This window comes from Eumetopias jubatus, unplaced genomic scaffold, assembly GCF_037043125.1.
Source record: "Eumetopias jubatus isolate StellerSeaLion01/CBP00866 unplaced genomic scaffold, mEumJub1_p1.0 scaffold_5, whole genome shotgun sequence".
NCBI classification, from domain to species: domain Eukaryota; kingdom Metazoa; phylum Chordata; class Mammalia; order Carnivora; family Otariidae; genus Eumetopias; species Eumetopias jubatus.
The window spans coordinates 73,679,612-73,700,333 of record NW_028274811.1 but is presented as its reverse complement, the minus strand read 5'-3'; the positions used below and the strand labels follow the sequence as shown (position 1 = coordinate 73,700,333).

At 33.5% G+C, this 20,722-nt stretch overlaps 1 protein-coding gene across 6 annotated transcripts in view; it reads left to right on the top strand.

The window, feature by feature from the left end:
• Positions 1-20,722, top strand: part of SKIC3 (SKI3 subunit of superkiller complex) — a 169,659-nt gene that overhangs the window by 129,853 nt on the left and 19,084 nt on the right. For all 6 annotated transcript variants that reach the window (XM_028089298.2, XM_028089297.2, XM_028089296.2 and 3 more), the window contains 8 exons: positions 408-461; positions 648-759; positions 4,073-4,201; positions 7,167-7,288; positions 9,008-9,166; positions 14,280-14,432; positions 18,250-18,380; positions 20,103-20,226. In XM_028089298.2, coding sequence (XP_027945099.1) covers positions 408-461; positions 648-759; positions 4,073-4,201; positions 7,167-7,288; positions 9,008-9,166; positions 14,280-14,432; positions 18,250-18,380; positions 20,103-20,226 — 984 coding nt within the window. The remainder of the gene's footprint in view (positions 1-407; positions 462-647; positions 760-4,072; positions 4,202-7,166; positions 7,289-9,007; positions 9,167-14,279; positions 14,433-18,249; positions 18,381-20,102; positions 20,227-20,722) is intronic.

Below are 20,722 nucleotides of genomic sequence, written 5' to 3'. Positions count from 1 at the left end.
ACTAGGAACTACAGAAATTTTTAAAATACCGTATTTTCATGGAATAAAATGATATTAATCCTAAAATAAATTTTGTGATTCTGTTTCTCTTTCTCTTTCAGTCTTTCTTTCACATTCTTTTATATTGTTAGGAAATATGTACTTGTGTTTGGTGTAAAACTGTGTAACTTTTGCACCATTAATGAATACTTTAAAAGAGTAGAGTTGAAATGATCGTAGTAGAAAAGATTTTTTATAAAAATACTAAACTTAACAAAATACTAAACATCTCTTAAAGCAGTAATCATTTGATACTTCAGGAATTTGGAAGTTATGAATGTGATAGAATATTTGGTGGAAAGACTTTTATCAGTGTTAATTTTTATTTGTGAAAGTTTATACATTTATCTAAATATTTTCTATTATAGGGAGGTGCTGTAGCAGGAAATGTGGCTCATATTTTGGACTCAAATCATGGAAAGGTTAGTTTTCTCCCATACAAAGGAAATGTCCTACTTGTTAAATATTATTATTGATGAAACAATAAAATAATTTTTCTTCCTAGGTTTAGTACGTTATGTCATACCTGATATAGTCCTTTTTTTAGTCAGTTTGAATGTCATGGAGCTATAAAAATAATTGGCTAACACTCTTTTTCTTTTATGCAGAAGGCATTACTGTACACTGCAGTAAATCAGTTAGCTATGGGAAGCAGTTCAGCAGAAACTGAAAAAAATATTGCACTAAAGACCATTCAGAAAGCAGCTCTTCTTTCTCCAGGTGAATATAATGTAATCCATTTCATTAATTCAGATTCTTCTGGTCTTGCATTTGTGACCTATAGGCACAGAGTTTGCATTTCATGAAGTAAAGGAATTTTAAGAAAATATTCTAAGCTTTTGCATATTATTTGATTATCTTGCATTTGACTCCTGATAATTAAGAGATAATCAATTCTTGAAGCAGGCTGGAAGGAATATCTGCATAAAGATACTTTATTGAAACTCTGAATTGTGTATTTTCAAGAAGTAGTTTTATTTTTGTTTTCCATAGTCTGCTTCAGTGAGGTTTACCTATAGCTACTAAATTATTTAATGAACATATTTAGTTATTTTAGTTATTTTTATGGGTAGTTGGCTCCTTAAAGAGTGGAGATATGTCTTCTGGAGTAACTGTTGGAATGTCAAGGTGATGTCCTCACCTGAGCTAGCCCGTCTTTGTGTCTTTGATCACATTGATCACTGAGGAAGTACCTCTGACCACATCAGTATACTTCCATTATCATTGCTAGAGGACTGGAATACCTATCAGTGTGTATTTTTACATAATAGTATTTTTAATATGAGATACAGAATTAAATAATTTTTTTCCTGCAGAGTACTTCAAACATTTGTTAAATCAGAAAACTTTTGTTTTTGGCTAGGGACTGTTAGGAAGCAAATTGTACAAAATAAGTCCAATGTTATCTTCAGAGTAAATTGTAAAGATCCTAACTAAACAAAATATTTAATAAATCAGAGATTATTTTATAAAACAAGTAAACAAACCAACATCTTGTTGTTTATTCTTTGTTTCATTTATGTAATAGAACCAAAAGAGACCCTAAACATTTGGAATTGTCTTTGTTATACACTGGATAAGTTTTTGATTTTTAGAGTTTAGTTCAAGATAGTATTAGATAGAATTACTCTCGAGGATTTTTACCATGGATATAGAATGATAAAAGATCTGTTAGCTTTTGATTGTGTGAGTGACATAAACTTTTAGAAAGGTGAGATTGCCCAGATAAGGTCTTCTATAATGATCTTATTTTCCCATATTATCTGGAGAAATACATACTCAAGGAATTAGAATCATCCTATAAGATGCTTGAAAGGGGGACTGAGCAATGAAGATGAGTGCCTCTGTGAGACTTGTTTTTGGAGTCCAGTGAAAGTAAATATAATTGTAGTTATGTGTAGTAGCTATATACCTAATCCTTGCAGATCTTTATCCTTGTGATCTTCTAGAACGTTATCAAAGTATAGTTTTGATAGATGATATTCAAAGGAATCTTTTCAGAAATTTAAGTATAATCCCAAGATTTTAGAATTAAATTAAAAAAAATCCAATTTCTGCTAGGTCAATGCTTCTGTGATATTAAAAGGTATTTTTAGCAAATTATATTTAAAAAATTTTAGGTTCGTAGTATATACATATATTTATATTATCACTTGGTTTCATAGGGAATTTGAGTTGCTGATTACTTATGGAAGAGTTAATGAAAGCAGTAATTCTTTTGAATTATGACAGAAGAAATTACTGCCAGCTGATATCCATTTCCTCCCTCCTGAAATTAAAACTATACCCGAAGATCCCTAAAGGAGTTCTTCACTTAATCTTAGAAATAAGTTCATACTCACAAACTGAGTCCACTTCATTTGGAATTTTGGGTTCTAGGCCTGATGACACCTGAGCCATCATCTAGTTCACTCGTCTTGTTTTATAGAAAAATGAGTCCCAAAGGGAAAGCTGGCACACATTTAATCCGTGGCATTGTTAGAGCTGAAACCCAGGTCTAAAACAGTCACATGTCTTTCGTTATACAATAATCAGATCTCAGGAATTCTAAGGAATGGTTCCCATTTCCTTATCCTGGAGTGTGATTTTGTCTTTTGTTGTTTAAAATAAGGTAGTCATTGTCTTGGGCAGAAATTATTGTATAATATGGAGATAGGCATTTAATTTTTTTGTAAAAATTTTTTTATCTGCCTAAGGTTTCTAATGATTCCTGTACTATTAGCAGTAATACTGATCCTCTATAAGTGAAGTAGACATACATTTCAGACATTTGATAGAGGATATATATTGCATGGAACAATTAGATAGGAAAAAATATAAAACTTAAGCTAAAATTTTTGTTTAAATGACTATATTGTTGGGGCACCTGGGTGGCTCAGTTGGTTAAGTGTCTGCCTTTGGCTCAGGTGGGTTCTGGGATTGAGCCCCACGTCGAGCTCCCTGCTCAGCACAGAGTCTGCTTCTCCCTCTGCCTGCAGCTTCCCCTGCCGTGCTCTCTCCATCTCTCTGTCAAATAAATAAATAAAATCTTAAAAAAATAAAATAAACGACTATATTGTTAACTAGCACCCCTGTGGGATTTTAAAATTGTCTTTTTGTTTGTTTGGGGTTTTTTTTGGAAGATTGTATTTTTAAGTAATCTCTACACCCAATGTGGGGCTCAAATCCCAACCTTGAGATCAAGAGTTGTATGCTCCACCGACTGAGCCATCCAGGGACCCCAAAATTACTTGTTTTTTTAAGCATAGCAGCCCTAAGATATTGACCATGCAGATATTAACCTGCAAAATATGACTTATGGAAGACCAAAAAATAAAAACTCTTCTAATTTCTAAATTCTTTTTCACCTTTTTATAACTACCTTTTTTAAAAAGAGGCATCTATATGCATAATCTTTATTATTACCACCTCAGTCCACTGCTTCCCCCTCTCCCCTGAAGCTGCTGTCAAGGTGTGAAGGAAAGAAGGAAAGATCAAATCAATGAAGGGATAGATACAATCATAGAATTGCTTCACTTGGAATGATAAAATGACTTTCATGCTTGACTGTTAGAACATAGGTAAATGGAGTTGTCTTGAGCTTTTCCTTTGACTCGAAATTTTCTTAAAAACTGAGAAATACTATCTTGCTCTTCCTATGATTGAACCTTTAATACGGGGTTTGAATGATGACTGTGTCTCTTTGAGACTTGCCTTTGGTGTCCAATGAAAGTGAATGTAATCGACTTTTCCACAGTAGCACAGTACTCTAGGCAACTGAGCTAACCAGCCATGGAAGAACTTAATAGGGTATTTCTTATCCTCTGCAGTATTTTGAGAAAAAGACAAATCTTGAAGGATGAATATAGTAATGTGTCTTCTGAAAAGAAGTATAAATCAGTTTCTTTTAAGAAATGGATTTTTTCTAGAGATACAATTTATTTTATTTTTGATTTAATTTTTTGGTATTTATAAACTCTTACTCTCATTTTTGATAGTTTTTCAGCAATATGTTGATATTAACAAGCCTTCTAACTATATTCCTTATGTTTAGGTGATCCTGCTGTCTGGGCGGGGCTAATGGCAGCCTGTCATGCTGATGATAAACTGGCTCTAGTGAACAACACTCAGCCAAAGAGAATGGATTTGTACTTGGCACTGTTATCTGCTGTTTCTGCTTCAAGTAAGTTTAGAAAAACATTTTATACATAATGAATTCAGTGTAAAGTACTCAGAAGGATATTGCAAGAAGGTAGTGGGCATAATTAGCTCTACACTAAAGGCTGAATGATCTCATCTGACAAAGCTTAAAAACAAGCCTTGAAAAGATGAAATCATTTTCTAGAGCCTTAACTGCATACAGAACAAAGCTCAAGAACATTACAGGAATACAAAAATGTTCAGCATTCAACAAGGTAAAATTTACAGTGTCTGGTATCCAGTTAAAACTTAATAGGCATGCAAAGAGGTAGAAAGGTACCACCCATAATGAGATAAATCAATCAATAGAAACAGATCCACAGATGACACACTAGAAATCTCTTTAAAATGTACTTGACTCTTTAAAGCACATATTACAACAATAACACAAAGAACAGGAGGGGAAACAGAAATATTCTGTTGTAAAATTTTTATACTGTAAGTGAAGTGGTATAATATTACTTAAAGGTAGACTGTGGCAGGTTAAAGATGAATACTTAAAAATGTAAAGTAGATACTAAATAAATAAAATTACAGCTAATAAGCCACCAAGGTAGATAAAAAGAAATTGTAAAAAATAATTCAAAGACGAGGAAAAGGGAACAAAGACTCAGATAAGACCAATAGAAAACAAGTAACACATTGGAGTTAAGCCCAACCATATCAATAGTCAAGTTAAATGGTCTGAACACCCCAGTTAAAAGGCAGAAACTGTCATATTGAATAAAAAAGCAAGAGCCAACTATATACTGCCTAAAAGAAACATAGATGAAATATAAATGTATATTTAAATATAAAGACAAAAATAGCCTAAAATGTAAAAGATTGGAAAAAGATATACCATGCCAACACTAATCAAAAGAAAGTTGGAGTGGCAATGCTAATTTCAGGACAAACTGGATTTTAGAGCAACGGATATTGCCAATGATAAGGAAGGTCATTTCATAATGGAATCAATTCATTGAGAGGACATAACAGTGCTATAAGCCTTTAGGCACTAAGTAACAGAGCTTCAAAACACATATAATCTGCATTGTATTTCAAAATAAAATAGGTAGAAAAAAAGCTTATGGAAAAATGTATGAAGCAAAAACTTACAGAACTGGAAGGAGGGACAGACAAATCCACAATTATATAGTTAGAGATTTAGTACTCTTCTTTCGATAATTGATGGAACAATTGAACAAAAAAATCAGTAAAGATATAATAAAGACTTGAACAACACTCTCAACTAAATTGACCTAATTGGCATTTATGGAATACTTCTTTATAACAGCATTGTCAAGTGAACACAGAACATCTACCTACATTTCTTTTGGGCCAGAAATGTTTGAAATAAATTTAAAAGGTCTCAAATAATATATAAAGCATATTGTTTTAATATAATAGAATTAAGTTAAAAACCAGTAACAGAAAAATATCTGGAAAATTCCCAAATATTTAGAAACTAAATAACATACTTCTAAATAATCCAGTTCAGAGAATAAGCCAGAAGGGAAGTTAGAAAATATTTTGAACTGAAAGAGAATGAAAAAAAAAACATGTCAAATTTCTACGGTGCTATTAAAGCACTGCTTACAGGAAATTGATAGCATCAAATGTCTACATTAGAAAAGAAAGCCTTCAAATCCGTGATCTCAGCTTCTCCTTAAGAACTAGAAAAGGGAAGAAGAATTTATACTCAAAGTAAGCGGAAGAAAAGAAGTAATAAAAGGTAGTGATCAGTGAAATAGAAAACAGAAAATCAACAAAAGTGAAAACTAGTTCTTTGAGAAGATAGTAGAATTGATAAGCCTCTAGCCAGACATCAGGAATGAAAGAGGGTACATCACTATAGCTATTTAAAGGCTAATCACAGGATATTGGGAACAGTTTACACTATTATATTTGGCAATTTGGATGAAATGGACAAATTCCTTAAAAGACACAAAGCTCACTTAAGAAGAAGTAAATAAACTAAACAGCTTTGTATCTATTAAAGACATTGAATTTTTAGTTAAAAATATTCCGACAAAGAAAACTCCAGGACCAGATGGCTTCATTGAGGAATTCTCCCTAACATTTAAGGAAGAAATAATACCAGTTCTATACAAACCCTTCCCGAAAATAGAAAAGTTGGTATTCTTCTTCTCTGAGGCCAGCATTATCCTGTCACCAAAACCAGGCAAAGACTTTAACAAGAATACTGTGGAACTACAAATGCCGAAATTCATTATAAACCGTAGCAATTCAAATCCAACAACACATAAAAAAGGTAACAATACATCATGATCAAGTGGGGTTTATCCTAGGAATGTAAAGTCGCTTTACATCTGGAAATGTAATTTACCATATTTATAGTTGTGAAGGTGCTAGACAATACTATATGCTATACTTTATGATTCCATTTATGTGAAATTTTAGAAAATGCAAACTGATCCATTGTGTCTGAAAATAATTAGTGGTTGCCTGGGACAGACAGTTAAGAGGAGAAGTATGTTGGGGACAGAAGTGATTACAAAGGGGTAGGGTGAAAATCTTCATGATGATGAATATGTTCATTATCTTGATGGTAGTGATGGTTCATAGATATATGCTCATGTCAAAAGTCTTCAGGTTGTAGAATTTGAATATGTACATATGTGTAATTTATCATATGTCAGTTATGTCACAGTATTTAATTTTTTCAATGAATTATTTTTAGTTTTACTGTAGATAAAGTGATTTTTTATGTAAATCACAAGTCTATAAAGTTTTAAGTTATTCAACCACAAATATTCCTACCATGAAACTTTTCAGAAACCTGGCACATACTAGGATGGTCTATGGTATTCCTATAATACATGTAAGTTTTAAAAAATTGTATATGCATGATAAGTCTAATTGTAATACTTCTTAGCAATTGATTACTCCTCTGAGAACACATTATAAATTGCAGAAGAAAGTAACATTAACATTTTTGTTAACAGTTAAAGACAAAGAATTCCTTAAGGAGTATAACCAATCTCTTGAAAAGTGGTCTCTCTCCCAAGCTGTCACTGGTCTAATAGACACAGGAAGAATATCTGAAGCTGAAGCCCTCTGCACAAAGGTATTATTATGAAATTGAGCATTGAGATTTATGGATTCTTATCCTACTTAGAAGATAACATTAAACATGGAATGCACAGTATTTAAAGGGCATATGATGGTGGTGGTGATGATAGTGATGATGATGATACCACCCAGCATTTATTGAGTACTTCCTATAAGCCTGTCAGTACACTTAGCAGTTTGTATTTGAACTTCCCAAGAATATATGGCATAAATACTATTATCCCCTTTTTATAAATGAGTAAACTAAGGCTTAGAGAGGGTAAGTAATTTGCACAAGAGTTCACAGCTAGAAAATGATTGAGGTGCTATTTGAACTCACATTTGTCTGACTCTAGGACTCAAGGACTTAATAGGTCTTTGTTGGGGGGAATACCATTATGGAAGCCATATTTCCCTTTGATTTCTGGTTACTACCTTCAGAATGCTGTATTTTCTGGCATCTCTAAAGCTCTGAACCACATAGAAAGACAATGAGGAGTAAGTGGGCAACTGGAGCTACTTAGTAGTTACCTTGTACATACCTGGATTGTAGGCTCTGTGTGTAAATCCTTAGCACCTTGCCTAACACGTAGTAGGGGCTCAGTAAATATGTATTCAGTGAATGAATCAGTTTCATAAACCTACTCAGAAATAATTGAATGGATAACATGGGTTTTCAAACATTGCTTCTTCTGAAAGCATCTTTTTTCATAAATGCTTACCAAGTCGAGACTGTATTTTCTTTCTAGAAATTTTTTTGGGGGGGCAAGGGGGTGTGGGAGGAGATGAATTTTACAGAGAAGGAAGAATGGATCCTTGAAGGTCCCTTTGGTGTTTGAATTCTCTGAAAAGCAGAGTAATAAATTTTCTCTTTTATTTAAGAAATTCCATCTAAATTCAGGACAGATTAGTATTATGCAGTGAGTGTTTAATAAGCAACTGACAGTTGCTATGCTCTCTCTGACAGAATAAGGGATACTTTTATGAATCTTACTATTTTTTTTGTGCCAATTTCTTAGAAGAAAGCAATCACATATATTTAAGACTATAACTTAATTAAAAAAATTAAATATGTTATTGAGGGACCAGCAATAAAGAAAGAAATGTTTAAAACAGTGGAAGACTTGTTTAGAGAACTTTCTGAAACTTCTTCGAGATATATATATATATATATATATATATAAAGAGATACATATGCATATATATAATTCTGTATGTGTATGTGTATAAATAATGGCTTAGGGAAATGGGTAAATGGGTCATTTCTCTTACAGTGTTTAGGAAGTCTGTGCCTAGAGAAGGACATCTAATGAATATTTTTGTGAAGAGATTGAAAAAGGAAAAAAAAAACTATAGCTTATAGCTCTTCCTGTATAGTTTCTTCCGATAAGGAATAGTGTTAGCTTTCACTGTTAATTTTATGTCTTCTGAATTCACCTATTTACATTCAGAACTTAAGTTTTTCAGGATATCACCTACGAATAAAACAAGTCAAAGAGACAAACTAAAATAAATGAATTAAAAACTCCAATAATAGCATTATCAATTTTAATTTAAATGTGGAGTTTGATATTCTCAAGCTGTTCGTTTTATTTATTTTACTTTTGTAGTTCTTTATTTTTTATTAAGAAAAGGTTAAGTTCACATTTTTTTTTCCCAACATGGAGAATACTTAATTGCCACTTAACATTCAAGAATCTATTTGATGTATTTCTATTTGGGGTTTAATTTTTAGAATTTAAAAAGTAACCCTGATCAGCCAGCTATTATCTTACTTTTGAGACAAGTTCAGTGTAAACCACTCCTGGAGTCACAAAACCCTCTCCCAGATGCTGTCCTTGAAGAGCTGCAAAAAACAGTCATGTCCAACTCAACTTCTGTTCCAGCTTGGCAGGTAAATTCTCTCCTTTCTTACATGAATCCTGAACTAGAATCTTTCATTATACTAGGTGAAGGCAGGGGTTAAGCTCCATTTTATTTGTCTTGTCTTTAAACTCACCATATATCTTTCACTTTCAAGATTTCAAGTATGTTGTATTGTGATTAGGGAGACTTGAGGAAGTTTAATACTAATTTAGGATCTGCTGCTACACTGCTTCAAAGCTTCTTAAATTGTTGATTATAAATTTCCTCGATTTAAAACAATGTTGAGAATACTGTCTTTTACATGGTGTTGATGTAAGAGAGCTAAAGAGTGTTTCAAACATTTTGTCATAATGTTGTTAACTCTGTTGTAGAGAGGATTTATGTAGTTTTTCTTTATTTTTCTTTAACTACCACATAGGTAAACTCATATCCAGGATTTTAATGGTTATTTAGTGTTTTTTGAAATAGTTACAGATGCCTGAATCAACAGAATGTCCTTTTAGCTGGATCTGGTTATGTTTGTCATATGTCATTACATGTCAATGACAAACATGTAATGATCACCATGTACTTTATTCTTATTGATTTTAAAACACAGAAAAACATGTAATTACTGTATTCAGTTTACTATAGTTTCCTCTGCTCCAGAGAAAGGGTCAAAGGGGCTTTTTGATGTTGATTTAACAGAAGCTTATTTTACTATAATTTTTTCTTCATTTTGATCTTTTATTATAACAACTTTTTGATGTTCCTGCTTAAAAAGATTATCTAGTGGCATAAAGTAGTTGGATTATGCAAGCTAAGCCTGCTTTTTACTGTAATCATTGGAGAAAGATGGTGCTTTTTATCCCCTTTCTTAAAGTTTGCCATATGAAAGTTAAGATAATTTAATTCTAAGGTCAAATGGATACTGATGATTTCTTCATCAAGAAGAAAAATACCTTGTCAAACGAAAAGGGAAAAATAAAAGATAAACTTTATAGGAAGTAGAGTTTTAAGAGATAGCGTGTGTTTTCTTTCATATTATGTAATTCACAAAGGATAGAGTATAAAAGTCTTAAAAGACCCATTCATTACATTTTTACTTACATACATGCCTTTTTAGCTGCCACCTATACCAAGATACAGAACATTTCCAGTAACCTAGTTGCCTCCCCATGCCTTTCTCTTTGATTTCTCCCTACTTCAAATAAAAAGGAGAAGCACTGTTCTGACTTCTGTCACTTCTTTCTAGTTGTGCCTGTTTTTGAACATCCTGTAAACGGACTATTCTTTTGTATCTGGTACTTTCATTCAGCGTCGTGTGTGGGACTCATTAGTTGTTTCATGTAGCCGTAATTTTTCCATTTCATCTTATGAATATATACTTGATGGTATTTGGATTATTTCTAGGTTTTGGCTATCATGAGTAATGCTGCTGTGTCCGTCCTTACCTCTGTCTTTCAGTGGGTGATAAGGGATATGTATGTTTAGTAGATCCTGTCGGACAGTCTTCTAAAATGGTTGTCTATTTGATGTTCCCACCAGCAAATTCTGAGCATTCCAATTGCTGATATTGCTAGATGTGGTTAATATTTCCCTTTTCAGTAGATAGGTAGGTAATAGTATCCTGTGGTAGTTTTAACTTGAATTTACCTGACTAATGATGTTGAGTCACTTTTCATATGCTTATTGAACCTTTGGATATCCTCTTTATAAAGTGCCTTTTATTTTTCATGGGCTTTTTTTTTTTTTTTTTACTGATTTTTAGAATTCATTATATTTTCTGGATTGAAGCACACTTTAGGTATTTGTATTGCACATATTTTCTCATGTCTGTACCTTGGCTTAGCACTCTGTTAATATTATTTTTTGATGAATAGTTCTTCATTTTAATGAAGTCTAACTTACCATTTTGTAATGGTTAATGCTTTATTGAAATGTTCTATTTAAGAACGCTTTGCTTACTTTAAGCGCCTAAAGATATTTTTCTGTTTTCCTCTAGAAATTTTTGTTTTGGGGCGCCTGAGTGGCTCAGTCGTTAAGCGTCTGCCTTCGGCTCAGGTCACGATCTCAGGGTCCTGGGATCGAGCCCCACATTGGGCTCCCTGCTCAGTGGGAAGCCTGCTTCTCCATTTCACACTCTCCCTGCTTGTGTTCCCTCTCTCTCTGTGTCTCTCTCTATCAAATAAATAACATCTTTAAAAAAAAAATTTTTTTTTGTTTTACCTTTCACATGTTAGGATATGATTCATCCAGGGTTAATTTTTGTTAATGTTGCAGGATCCAGGTTCATTCCTTTCTTATGTGTATCACATTGTTCCAGCATCATTCCTTGAAAAGACCATTCTGTCCCCACTGAACTGTAGTGATGCTTTTGTCAGAAATCAGGTGACTGTATCTGTAGGTCTTAATAGGGCTCCCTCTTCTTTTCTATTATCTATTTGTTTATTCTTGTTTATGGCGTTATAATTAGTTTTTATGTGTGGTGGTAATATTAAGACCTCTGACTTTTTTTGTTCTCTTTCACGTGTCCTAAAGTCATTTTAGGCTTTTTGCAATTATATATGATTGTCAACTACCCTGCTTCCTTCCCCCACAAACAAAAGCCCTGCTAGGATCTTGATTGGAATTGCATGAATCTGTAGTTTAATTTGGGGAGGATTGATAAAGTAATACTACTGAATTTCTCTATCCACAAATGTGGTATTTTCCTCAAATTATTTGGGTTCTAAATTTCTCTCAGTGATGTTTTACAATTTTCATTGTAGAGGTCTTTTACATTTTTATGTTAAATTTTTAGTAGGTAGTTGATATTTTTTGTTTGATTACAAATGGTATTTTTTTCTTGTATGCTTGCTCCAAATGCTTAGAAATGCAGTTGATATTTATATGTTGACCTGCAACAACCTTGCTGAATTCACTTATTTTTTTGAAATGATTTTAGGTTTTCTGTATACACAATTATATAATTTGTGAATAACAAGGTTTTACGTTTTCTTTCCGATATTTGTATATTGACTTTTTTTTTTTGCCATATTGCACTGTTTAGAACCTTGAATACAGTGTTAAATAGAAGTGGTGGTTAGATAAGTGAACGTTCTTATTATCAACCTAACATAGAAAGCATTTACTATTTCATAATTAATATGATTTTTGCTATAGGTTTTATCTGATATATATATATCAGATTAAGGAAGTTTTCTTCTATTCTAAATTGGTAAAAGAGATTTGTTTTCTATCATGAATGGATGTTGAGTTTTAACAGATCTTTTGGGGGGACATCTATTAGAATGGCTCTTTTCTGTTAATGCAGTGTACTGCATTGATTTTCAGATGCTACATTAACCTTGCATTCTAGAAGAAATCCTACTTGGTTATGATGTATTTTTCCTTTTATATATATTGCTGGAGTCACTTGGCTAATGACTGTTTAAAGAATTTTTAATACCTATATTCATGAGAGAGAAAGGCTTGTAACTTTTCATTCTCATAAGGTCTATGTTAGGTTTTGTTATCTATGTTAATTCTCCTTTTCTTTATTTTCTGAAAGAGTTTGTGTGAGAGTGACATTTATTTCTTTAATGTTTAGAAGAATTCACCATTGAAGCTATTTGGGCCAAGAATTTTCTTTATGGGAAAGTTTTTTTTTTAAGATTTCCTCTTTCTTTAGCATTGTTGAATTACAGGGAATTTGTCCAGCACATCTCAATTTCAGATTTATCGGCATAAAGTTGTTCATGATACCTTCTTTGTAATGTTTGGAAAATCTGTAATGCTTTTTTCCTTTTTCATTCTTATATTGGTAATTTGTGTTTTCTAAATTTTTTTCTTGATAATCAGTTTTATTAACTTTTCAAAGAACCAACTTTTTGTTTTGATTTTCTTCATTATAGTTTCTTTACATGTTATTGACTTCTTTCTATGTTATTTTTGCTTTCTTTGGTTTTAGATTTTTTTTTCCCCTAGCTTCTTGAGATAGAAACTTACAGCATAGATTTTCCGTCTTTCTCCAGTATATGTATTCCCCAAGATTTTGTGTAGTGCTTTCATTATCATTCATTTGAAAATGTTTTCTGATTTCCATTGGGATTTCTTCTTTGATCCATGTGAGTCTTTTTTGTTTGTTTTTTCATTTTGGGGGGAGGGGTGTTTTTTTTTTTTGTTTTAAGAAAGAGAGAGAGAGTGCATGCAGGAGTGAGAGCAAATGGAGTGCGGGGAGAGGGGGAGAGAGAATCTTTAGCACAACCCTGAGATCATGATCTGAGCTGAAATCAAGAGTTGGACACTTAACCAACTGAGCCACCCAGGCGCCCTGATCCATGTTTTTTTCTGAAGCATGTTGTAAAATTTCTAATATGGGAGAGGATGATTTTTTTTTCAGTTGTCTCTTACTGATTTTTAGTTTAATTTCACTTAATCAGAGTAGACTGTATAATTTCAGTTCTTTGAAATGTGACCCAGCATATGGTCAGATTTAGAAAATACACATTTTCACTGAATGTGTATTCTACAGTTGCTGAGTATAGTCTTCCAAATATATCATTTAAGTCAAGCTGATTATGTTTAAATCTTCTATATCTGTATTGAATTTTTTGTCTGTTTCTTTTACCGTTGCTGAGATAGGTGTATTAAAATCTCCAACTTTGATTCTGCATTTCAGTGTTTTTTTTTCCTTTCATTTCTGTCAACTTTTGCTTCATAAATTCTGTGTCTTTACTAGGTGAATACAAATGTAGGAGTGTTATCTCTTCCAATTAATTGATTCTTATTCATTACGAAACAGACCCCTTTATCTCTTAATACTTCTTGTCTTAAGATATACTTTGTTGGAGGTTGATACAGCTGTACAAACTTCTTTTTGATCAGTATTTACATGATATATCTGTTTTTACATTCCATTTTGATTTTGTTCCTGACTTACCATCATGGAAGACTCTTTAACACTTTCAAGTGCTGTGGCTAGTAAGCTATTGCTGATAGAATGGGCAAGATGTCTACTCCTTTCTTAACCTGTGATTTTTGGATTTTGGGGGGCATAAAACTTACCAAAAATTAAATTAAAAATTTAACTTCATCAAAGTGTATTGAATTTATTGGTTTGTACCAGACTATGTACTAAATTAAAAATTTTTTGGTTCTGTTCTCTTTCTGTTCCTCAGTGGCTGGCACACATATATCAGTCCCAAGGAATGATGGGTGCTGCAGAGATGTGTTATAGAAAGAGTCTACAAGTAGCATCCCAACAGGGCATTTGGAGTGGGAAGCTGTCGAGTCTCTTGAGACTAGCTCTACTTGCTTTAAAAGCCTGCATGGTAAGATCATATTATAATTATGATCATGAAAAACTGATTCTTTTATTTTTCTTTAAGATGATAGTGCTTTCTGTTGAGTTCCTGTTGTTTCATCACCTTCTCATGTGGCCTTCTCATAGACTTTGTATTTGGGCTTTTGGTGGAAATAAGAGTCATGTAAATCCATAGATTCCAATTAATTCCAATTAAATTCCAATCCAAAGATTGCAATTTAAAAGTTGAATTATGGCAGAATATACATATTTGTTTCCTTTTGATAAATTAGAGAATTAACCCAGGTACTCATCTGTGACAAAGGTGCCAGTAATTTAACATTTCAGTCATTTCTCAGTTAAATTTGACATTCTGTAAGAAGGACTTCTGGTAATTTTTGATTTGACATCTGATTTTTGATACAAAATTAGGTATATTAATCTAGAAATCTTTGGTACTAGTATAGAAAACTCTTTAAGATAAATGTTTACGTGTGTGTGCTTTGGGGGGCAAACTGCTGAACAGCGTATATGATACTGTATTTGAGTGTATGTGTGTGTGATACATATTAACTTATTTCATGTTCACGGTAATCCTATTTTACAGTTGAGGAAATTAGCTTGCAGTTTAGTAATACCCATATATACCCCATCTTCTCCCACCACCCACTACAGCCACAAAAATTATTTTCTCTAATGGCTTTGGTTCTGGTTATACCATTTACTACCTGTGAAAACTTTAGCTGTTTAGAGCCTTTCTTTTTCCTTGTAAGAGTAGAGATAATAATACTACTTTGCCTTCTTATAGGGCTAAATATCAAATGAAATAACATTTCCAAAAGCCTTTGTAAACTTTAAAACACTGCTCGAGTCTAATTATTCTTACTGTACTATTTGACACCCAGCAGTTGTTGTAAAAGAATATGAGATGCATGTTTCTATGGTAAACACCTGGCAGTGTACAGCGGATGAGGATTGTAAAATTACACTTTTATGAGAGGCTCCTGTATGTGTTATAATATATGAATAGGATATTAAACTGAGAGTTTCAGCTAAGATACTAAATACTAGATTTCAGAGATAACAGATTCCAAAATGAGATATAAGATCAAGTTACAGACTTCCAAAGTGAGTAGAAGCCTAACTTATAAGGGAGCTATAAAAGGATTAGAAGTTGGAGAAGGATTATGAAGAAATTTTGGGGGGTAGAGCTATTCTGTTTCCCCCCCATCTCTGTGGCACATTTCCACCCACAGATGCCCACAAAGGTGAGGAAGGGAGAAAGTGTATATTTTTTGCTTTCAGTCTGTACACAATTGGGTTTCATCCTCCAAGGTAGCTGATTATGGGATAAACAGCTGAAGAGTGAATAAATTAATTAACTAATTAATTTTTAAAAAATAATAATAATAAAAGAACCTATCTGAATTCTCTCAGAGAAAGGGAGGTTTTGATGTGTGGCCTCTGAGGTCCTGGAGGCATATGGACAGGTATCTGACATAACCTCAGGAGCTTGTGGCTCTCCACCTGCTGTGTTAGGACAGAGGAAAAGAGAGTGTTTTGGAAAATGAGCACATGCTCTGGCAGAGAGTGGTCTGCAGTAGGTGAATCCCAAAGGTGGGTAGGAGTATATGGTTGGGTACAAGATGGAGGGAGTGAAGGAGACTGTGACCTGGGTTTGGCAGCACTCCTGGAGTTTGTTGGAACGAGTGAGTGGTGCCAGTGTGAAAATGAGTTGGCATAGGACTTATCTTAGATCCTATCCAGTAGGGCCTCCTAGAGGAGTGATGGGATCTCGGCAGAAAGGCAGCTAGAGGTTTGCAGATTGCTTAGAGGATGTGGAGAGTAAGTGAAATAGAGTATATTTGTCCAGGTTAGTGGAGCTGTAGATGAACAGGACTGCTTCACAGGCATGCATTCTATGCAGTTGCCCAGGGCTCCACACTTGGTCTAATGCTCTCCAGTCACCATCTTGAAATTCTTAACTATTTTTGAACAAAGGGCCATGCATTTTTATTTTGCACTGGGCTCCACAGATTACATAGCTAGTCCTGCAGATAAGAGACTATCCATGAAATTGGGAGTCTCTGATAAAGCCAGGAAAGCCTGGATGAGAAAAAGAGATTGAAATATCTATCAGGCCTAGAGAGCAAGGCATCATCGTACAGTAGCACCAGTCAAATACAGACTTCCGGCATTTCAGTAGCTGTCTGAGACTACAATTGGCAAGAAAAGGTGAGTGTTGGGACGAGGAGCAAACCCTCTGCTGCTATCTGTAACCATACCCTGTCTGGGAACTGTAGTGGGACAGGGTGTAGATACTACCTCTGAATGAAGATTGAAGTATTGAAAGGAAGAAGATATTCTAATTAAGATTGTTTGTGATGACTCTAAGAAAAGTAGGTATCAGAATCACAGAGCCTACTGTAATATATACCCAGGGACAGAGATAAAGTGCTTCCTCATATAACAAATTTTAAAGACACAGTGGGAGACAAAAATTTGCATTCTGTTTTTAATATACCAAGTACATATAGAAACTTTTTCCTTATATAGTAATCTGAGCTAACTTTATAGAATATTTTATATGAGAATACATTATAAAAGCAACCAGTGAGGGTTTGTGTTCTTGGTTTTTAAAAATATTATTAGGAATGAGGCACCTGGGTGACTCGGTTGAGTGTTGGAGTCATGATCTCAGTATCATGAGATGGAACACTGTGTTGGCCTCCATGCTTAGCGCAGAGTCTGCTTAACATTCTTTTCCCCTCCCTCTCCCTCTGCTCCCACCTACCCCCACTCTAAAATAAATAAATAAATAAAATCTTTAAAAAAATAATATAAAAAATAAAAATATATTAGGAGTAGTCGTATTACTTTTGGGCTTTGCCTTATTTTCTTTGTCAAATGTACCCAAGGTCTCATTGCTTCCATCTTTATAGAAGATGCTTTACAATTTATTTTCAAATTTATTATCTTTATAGCTTCCTTTTTCTTAATTACATGCATAATAATTATTGCCTGTACTGCACTGTTTATTGCTCTTTTTTTATAATTTCATGTTTGAAATGGACTCATCCTATTGACTTTATTAAAATGTGTACTCTAGATACCTGTACATATGAAATCTTAGTTTTTAATGAACGTTTGAGGTTTTTAATGAAAGATTTTAAGTGCATTTTTTCTTCTAACGTAATTCAGCAGACTGTTCACCATTTTATCTTCACGTTATTGTTCCTTAGGAACACACTTATCTGTTATTTCTGAGTCAGTACATGTAAGAAACTAAAGTTTGCAACATAAGTGATGTGTAGATACCTTAACATTTTCCTTATAAAGTGAAATTCTTTAAAAAGTTCTCAGTATTGATGAGTTTGATTTATCTGTGATCTGCTTTGTACCTTTTTTCTATTTTGGGATTTTATTAAAATATTTAATTTCAGCCTTCTCTCTCTCCTTAGATAATTTTTGAAATGTGGGACTTTATCACTACCAATTAGAGTCATGTTAGATTGAGTTTTTTATATTTGTTAGATCCCAGAGGCTTAGTGACTGATAGATTTTATTCACCTATATAGTAGAATAGTGCATTTCCTTTTAAGAAATATTTTAGTGTTTTTTAAGTAATATTCCTCTTTGAAACCTTCCTTTTTTCCAGTCTACCCTGTTCTGTAGCTCTTTAAGGGCAGGAATCAGATCGTAATCATTTTGTAGAATCATGGCCCCTGTAGCATTTACATGGTGACTTGGACAAGTAGGCACTTAATAAATGAGTGTTGAATTTCATTTTTTTAGGGTAAACATGTTGAAAGCCTCGATTTACTATATGTCTTATATTTTTACAGGCTAATATTTCCAATGATCACTGGTCATCTTTGGTTCAGGAAGCTACAACTGAGGCCTTGAAACTTTGCTTTTGTCCATTGGCTGTCTTTTTACAAGCTTTGTTACAGTTCAACCGCAAAATGGGGGCAAGGTATGAAGAATTCTTGTTCCCTTTTTTTCTTGGAAATGTTTCTTCACTTTCAGTCCCTCAAGGAAACAAAGATTTAGAGTTAGTGTAACAAACTTGGTGTTATTCATATATCTGTTACTACTTTGGAAAGGCTGTTGAAGTAACCAAGTAAGGAAGAAAGCAAAGTCTTATATTTGTTTTACAAAAAATAATTTGGTACACAGATATAGAATATGAGAGATTGGGCATGACAGCATTTCAAGTGAAGAAGGGCTTGGAGTTTTGCTGTCTTCAGATATACCAACAGTGTAATGTGGATTCTAGAAACAAAATAAAAATACTGAAGTTCAAGGCTAGATTGACTTAAGTTCATGCAAGGTACTGAGCTATGAAAAAAAAGTAATGAATATTGAAAAGACAGAATTATGTTTATAAATAATGAGGTTTTTATATCTAGAAAAACTCAAAGTTTTTGAGATTACAATATACAAATTTTAGTGATCTTTTTATTGAAAGGTGAGGATGGGGTCAGAAATAAATTTGAAAAAAATTACTTAAAGATCATATGGATGAAAAAACAAGCAAGAATATTTTAAAATTCTGAGAATAATATGTAGCTTTAATGGTTATTACACATAATACAGAGCAACTGTAGGTAAAACCGTGGTTTAGGAGCATTATGTTACTGCAACACGATAGATACTGTAGACATAGAGCTTAAAACATATAAATATGTGGCAGGGATCACATCAGCATCCCAAAATAGGAGTGAAGGAAGAATTAAGGCTATGGCTAATCAGCAGTTCCAGAACCATTTAGTATTTATTTACTTTTGGCCAGTTTTTTGTATGACTGATTTCACTCAGAAATGTTTTAGGCTATAATTTATTTATACTTCCTAATGAACTCTTTCTGCTGAAGCTCAGTGTGGGTGACTTAAAGGGCCTTAACCTCTACCTCCTTGTAATCGGTTAGCACCTCCCATAATTTTTATCACCACCGAAAATCAGCCCAAATCAACATAAACGCAAAGAAAAAAACAGTGTGCTTACTGTGTGATTCATATGTAGATATATCTTCAAGACAAGTTCTTTAGTTTCTGCTTCGAACCAATTGCTATTTATAAGATCCTCCTATTCAGCATTTCTGAAGTTACCACAATTTGTGTTGTGTCTGTTAGTACGGAAGTTTCTGGAGTCATAGGTGTTAGTAAATAAGGAAAGAAAGATTAGAACACAATTGTAAATCAGCCTTTTATTACATGGATTTACATATTGTACTTGTCTGTTAAAGCATATACTAAAAAGCCTGATACACACTTTAACTCTGGTGTAGATTATTTTTGTATTGTTTATGGATTTGTTTTCAGTCTGTTTTCAAAAAGGATTAGAGATAGAGCACTCGGAAGTGCTCGTAAAATAGGAGCCTTTCCCCTCTTCAATTTGGAATGAGCCTTAATTTACTTACTTGCAAAATGAGAATAGTAATAGCAAGCTAACCTTACAAGGTAGTGAATGTTCAATGTGACCATATGTGTAAAATACTTAGTGTCGTACCCAACACATAATAAACACTTAATAGATATTAGCCATTATTATTACCTTTATTCTATGAAAAAAAATTCATGAAGGAATCAGTACCACGTGTGCAAAAGAATGAGAAAGATAACGTGTGTGAGACTAGTATATGAGATATCTTATGTTAATTTAGATGCTGTGGACTAAATATAAGTATCTTTTTCAGAGAGACGCGGCGACTTTTGGAAAGAGTGGTGTATCAGCCTGGGTATCCCAAGTCTATTGTATCAACTGCACGTTGGTATCTACTGAGACACTTACATGCCAAAAATGACTACGAGCTTATTGATGTAAGGCCTTGATTTTATTCATAATATTTCATTTTGGATCTTTGTTGGAGGAGGGGTGAGGGTTACTGTCCTGTGCATTGTCGGGTATCTAGCAGCACTCCTAGCCACCCTAAACACTGGGTGCCAGTGGCACTGTCCTCTTCCCTCTGCACAACTTGTGACAACCACAGATGGCTTCAGACATGCCAGATGATACCCGTAATTGCCCCTCGTTGAGAACCACTGATTTTACCTGTAGGAAATACATTCTCCTGATGTGCTATGTAGAATAAGAAAGTTAGACAAAGGAACTAGGTGCTGGTTGTGGTATTTTTTATGACCATTGCACTGGAAGCAAATATATAGGATAGGTTTGGAAGTAGCAGGATTTAATGGGATCTTGATACTAAATTTAGAAATACTGTTTTACTTGTCTTTTCTATGAGATGCATGTGACAGTTTCTACTCCTCATGGGATAGCTCTAGTATTGAAATATATAAATATATGTGTATGTGT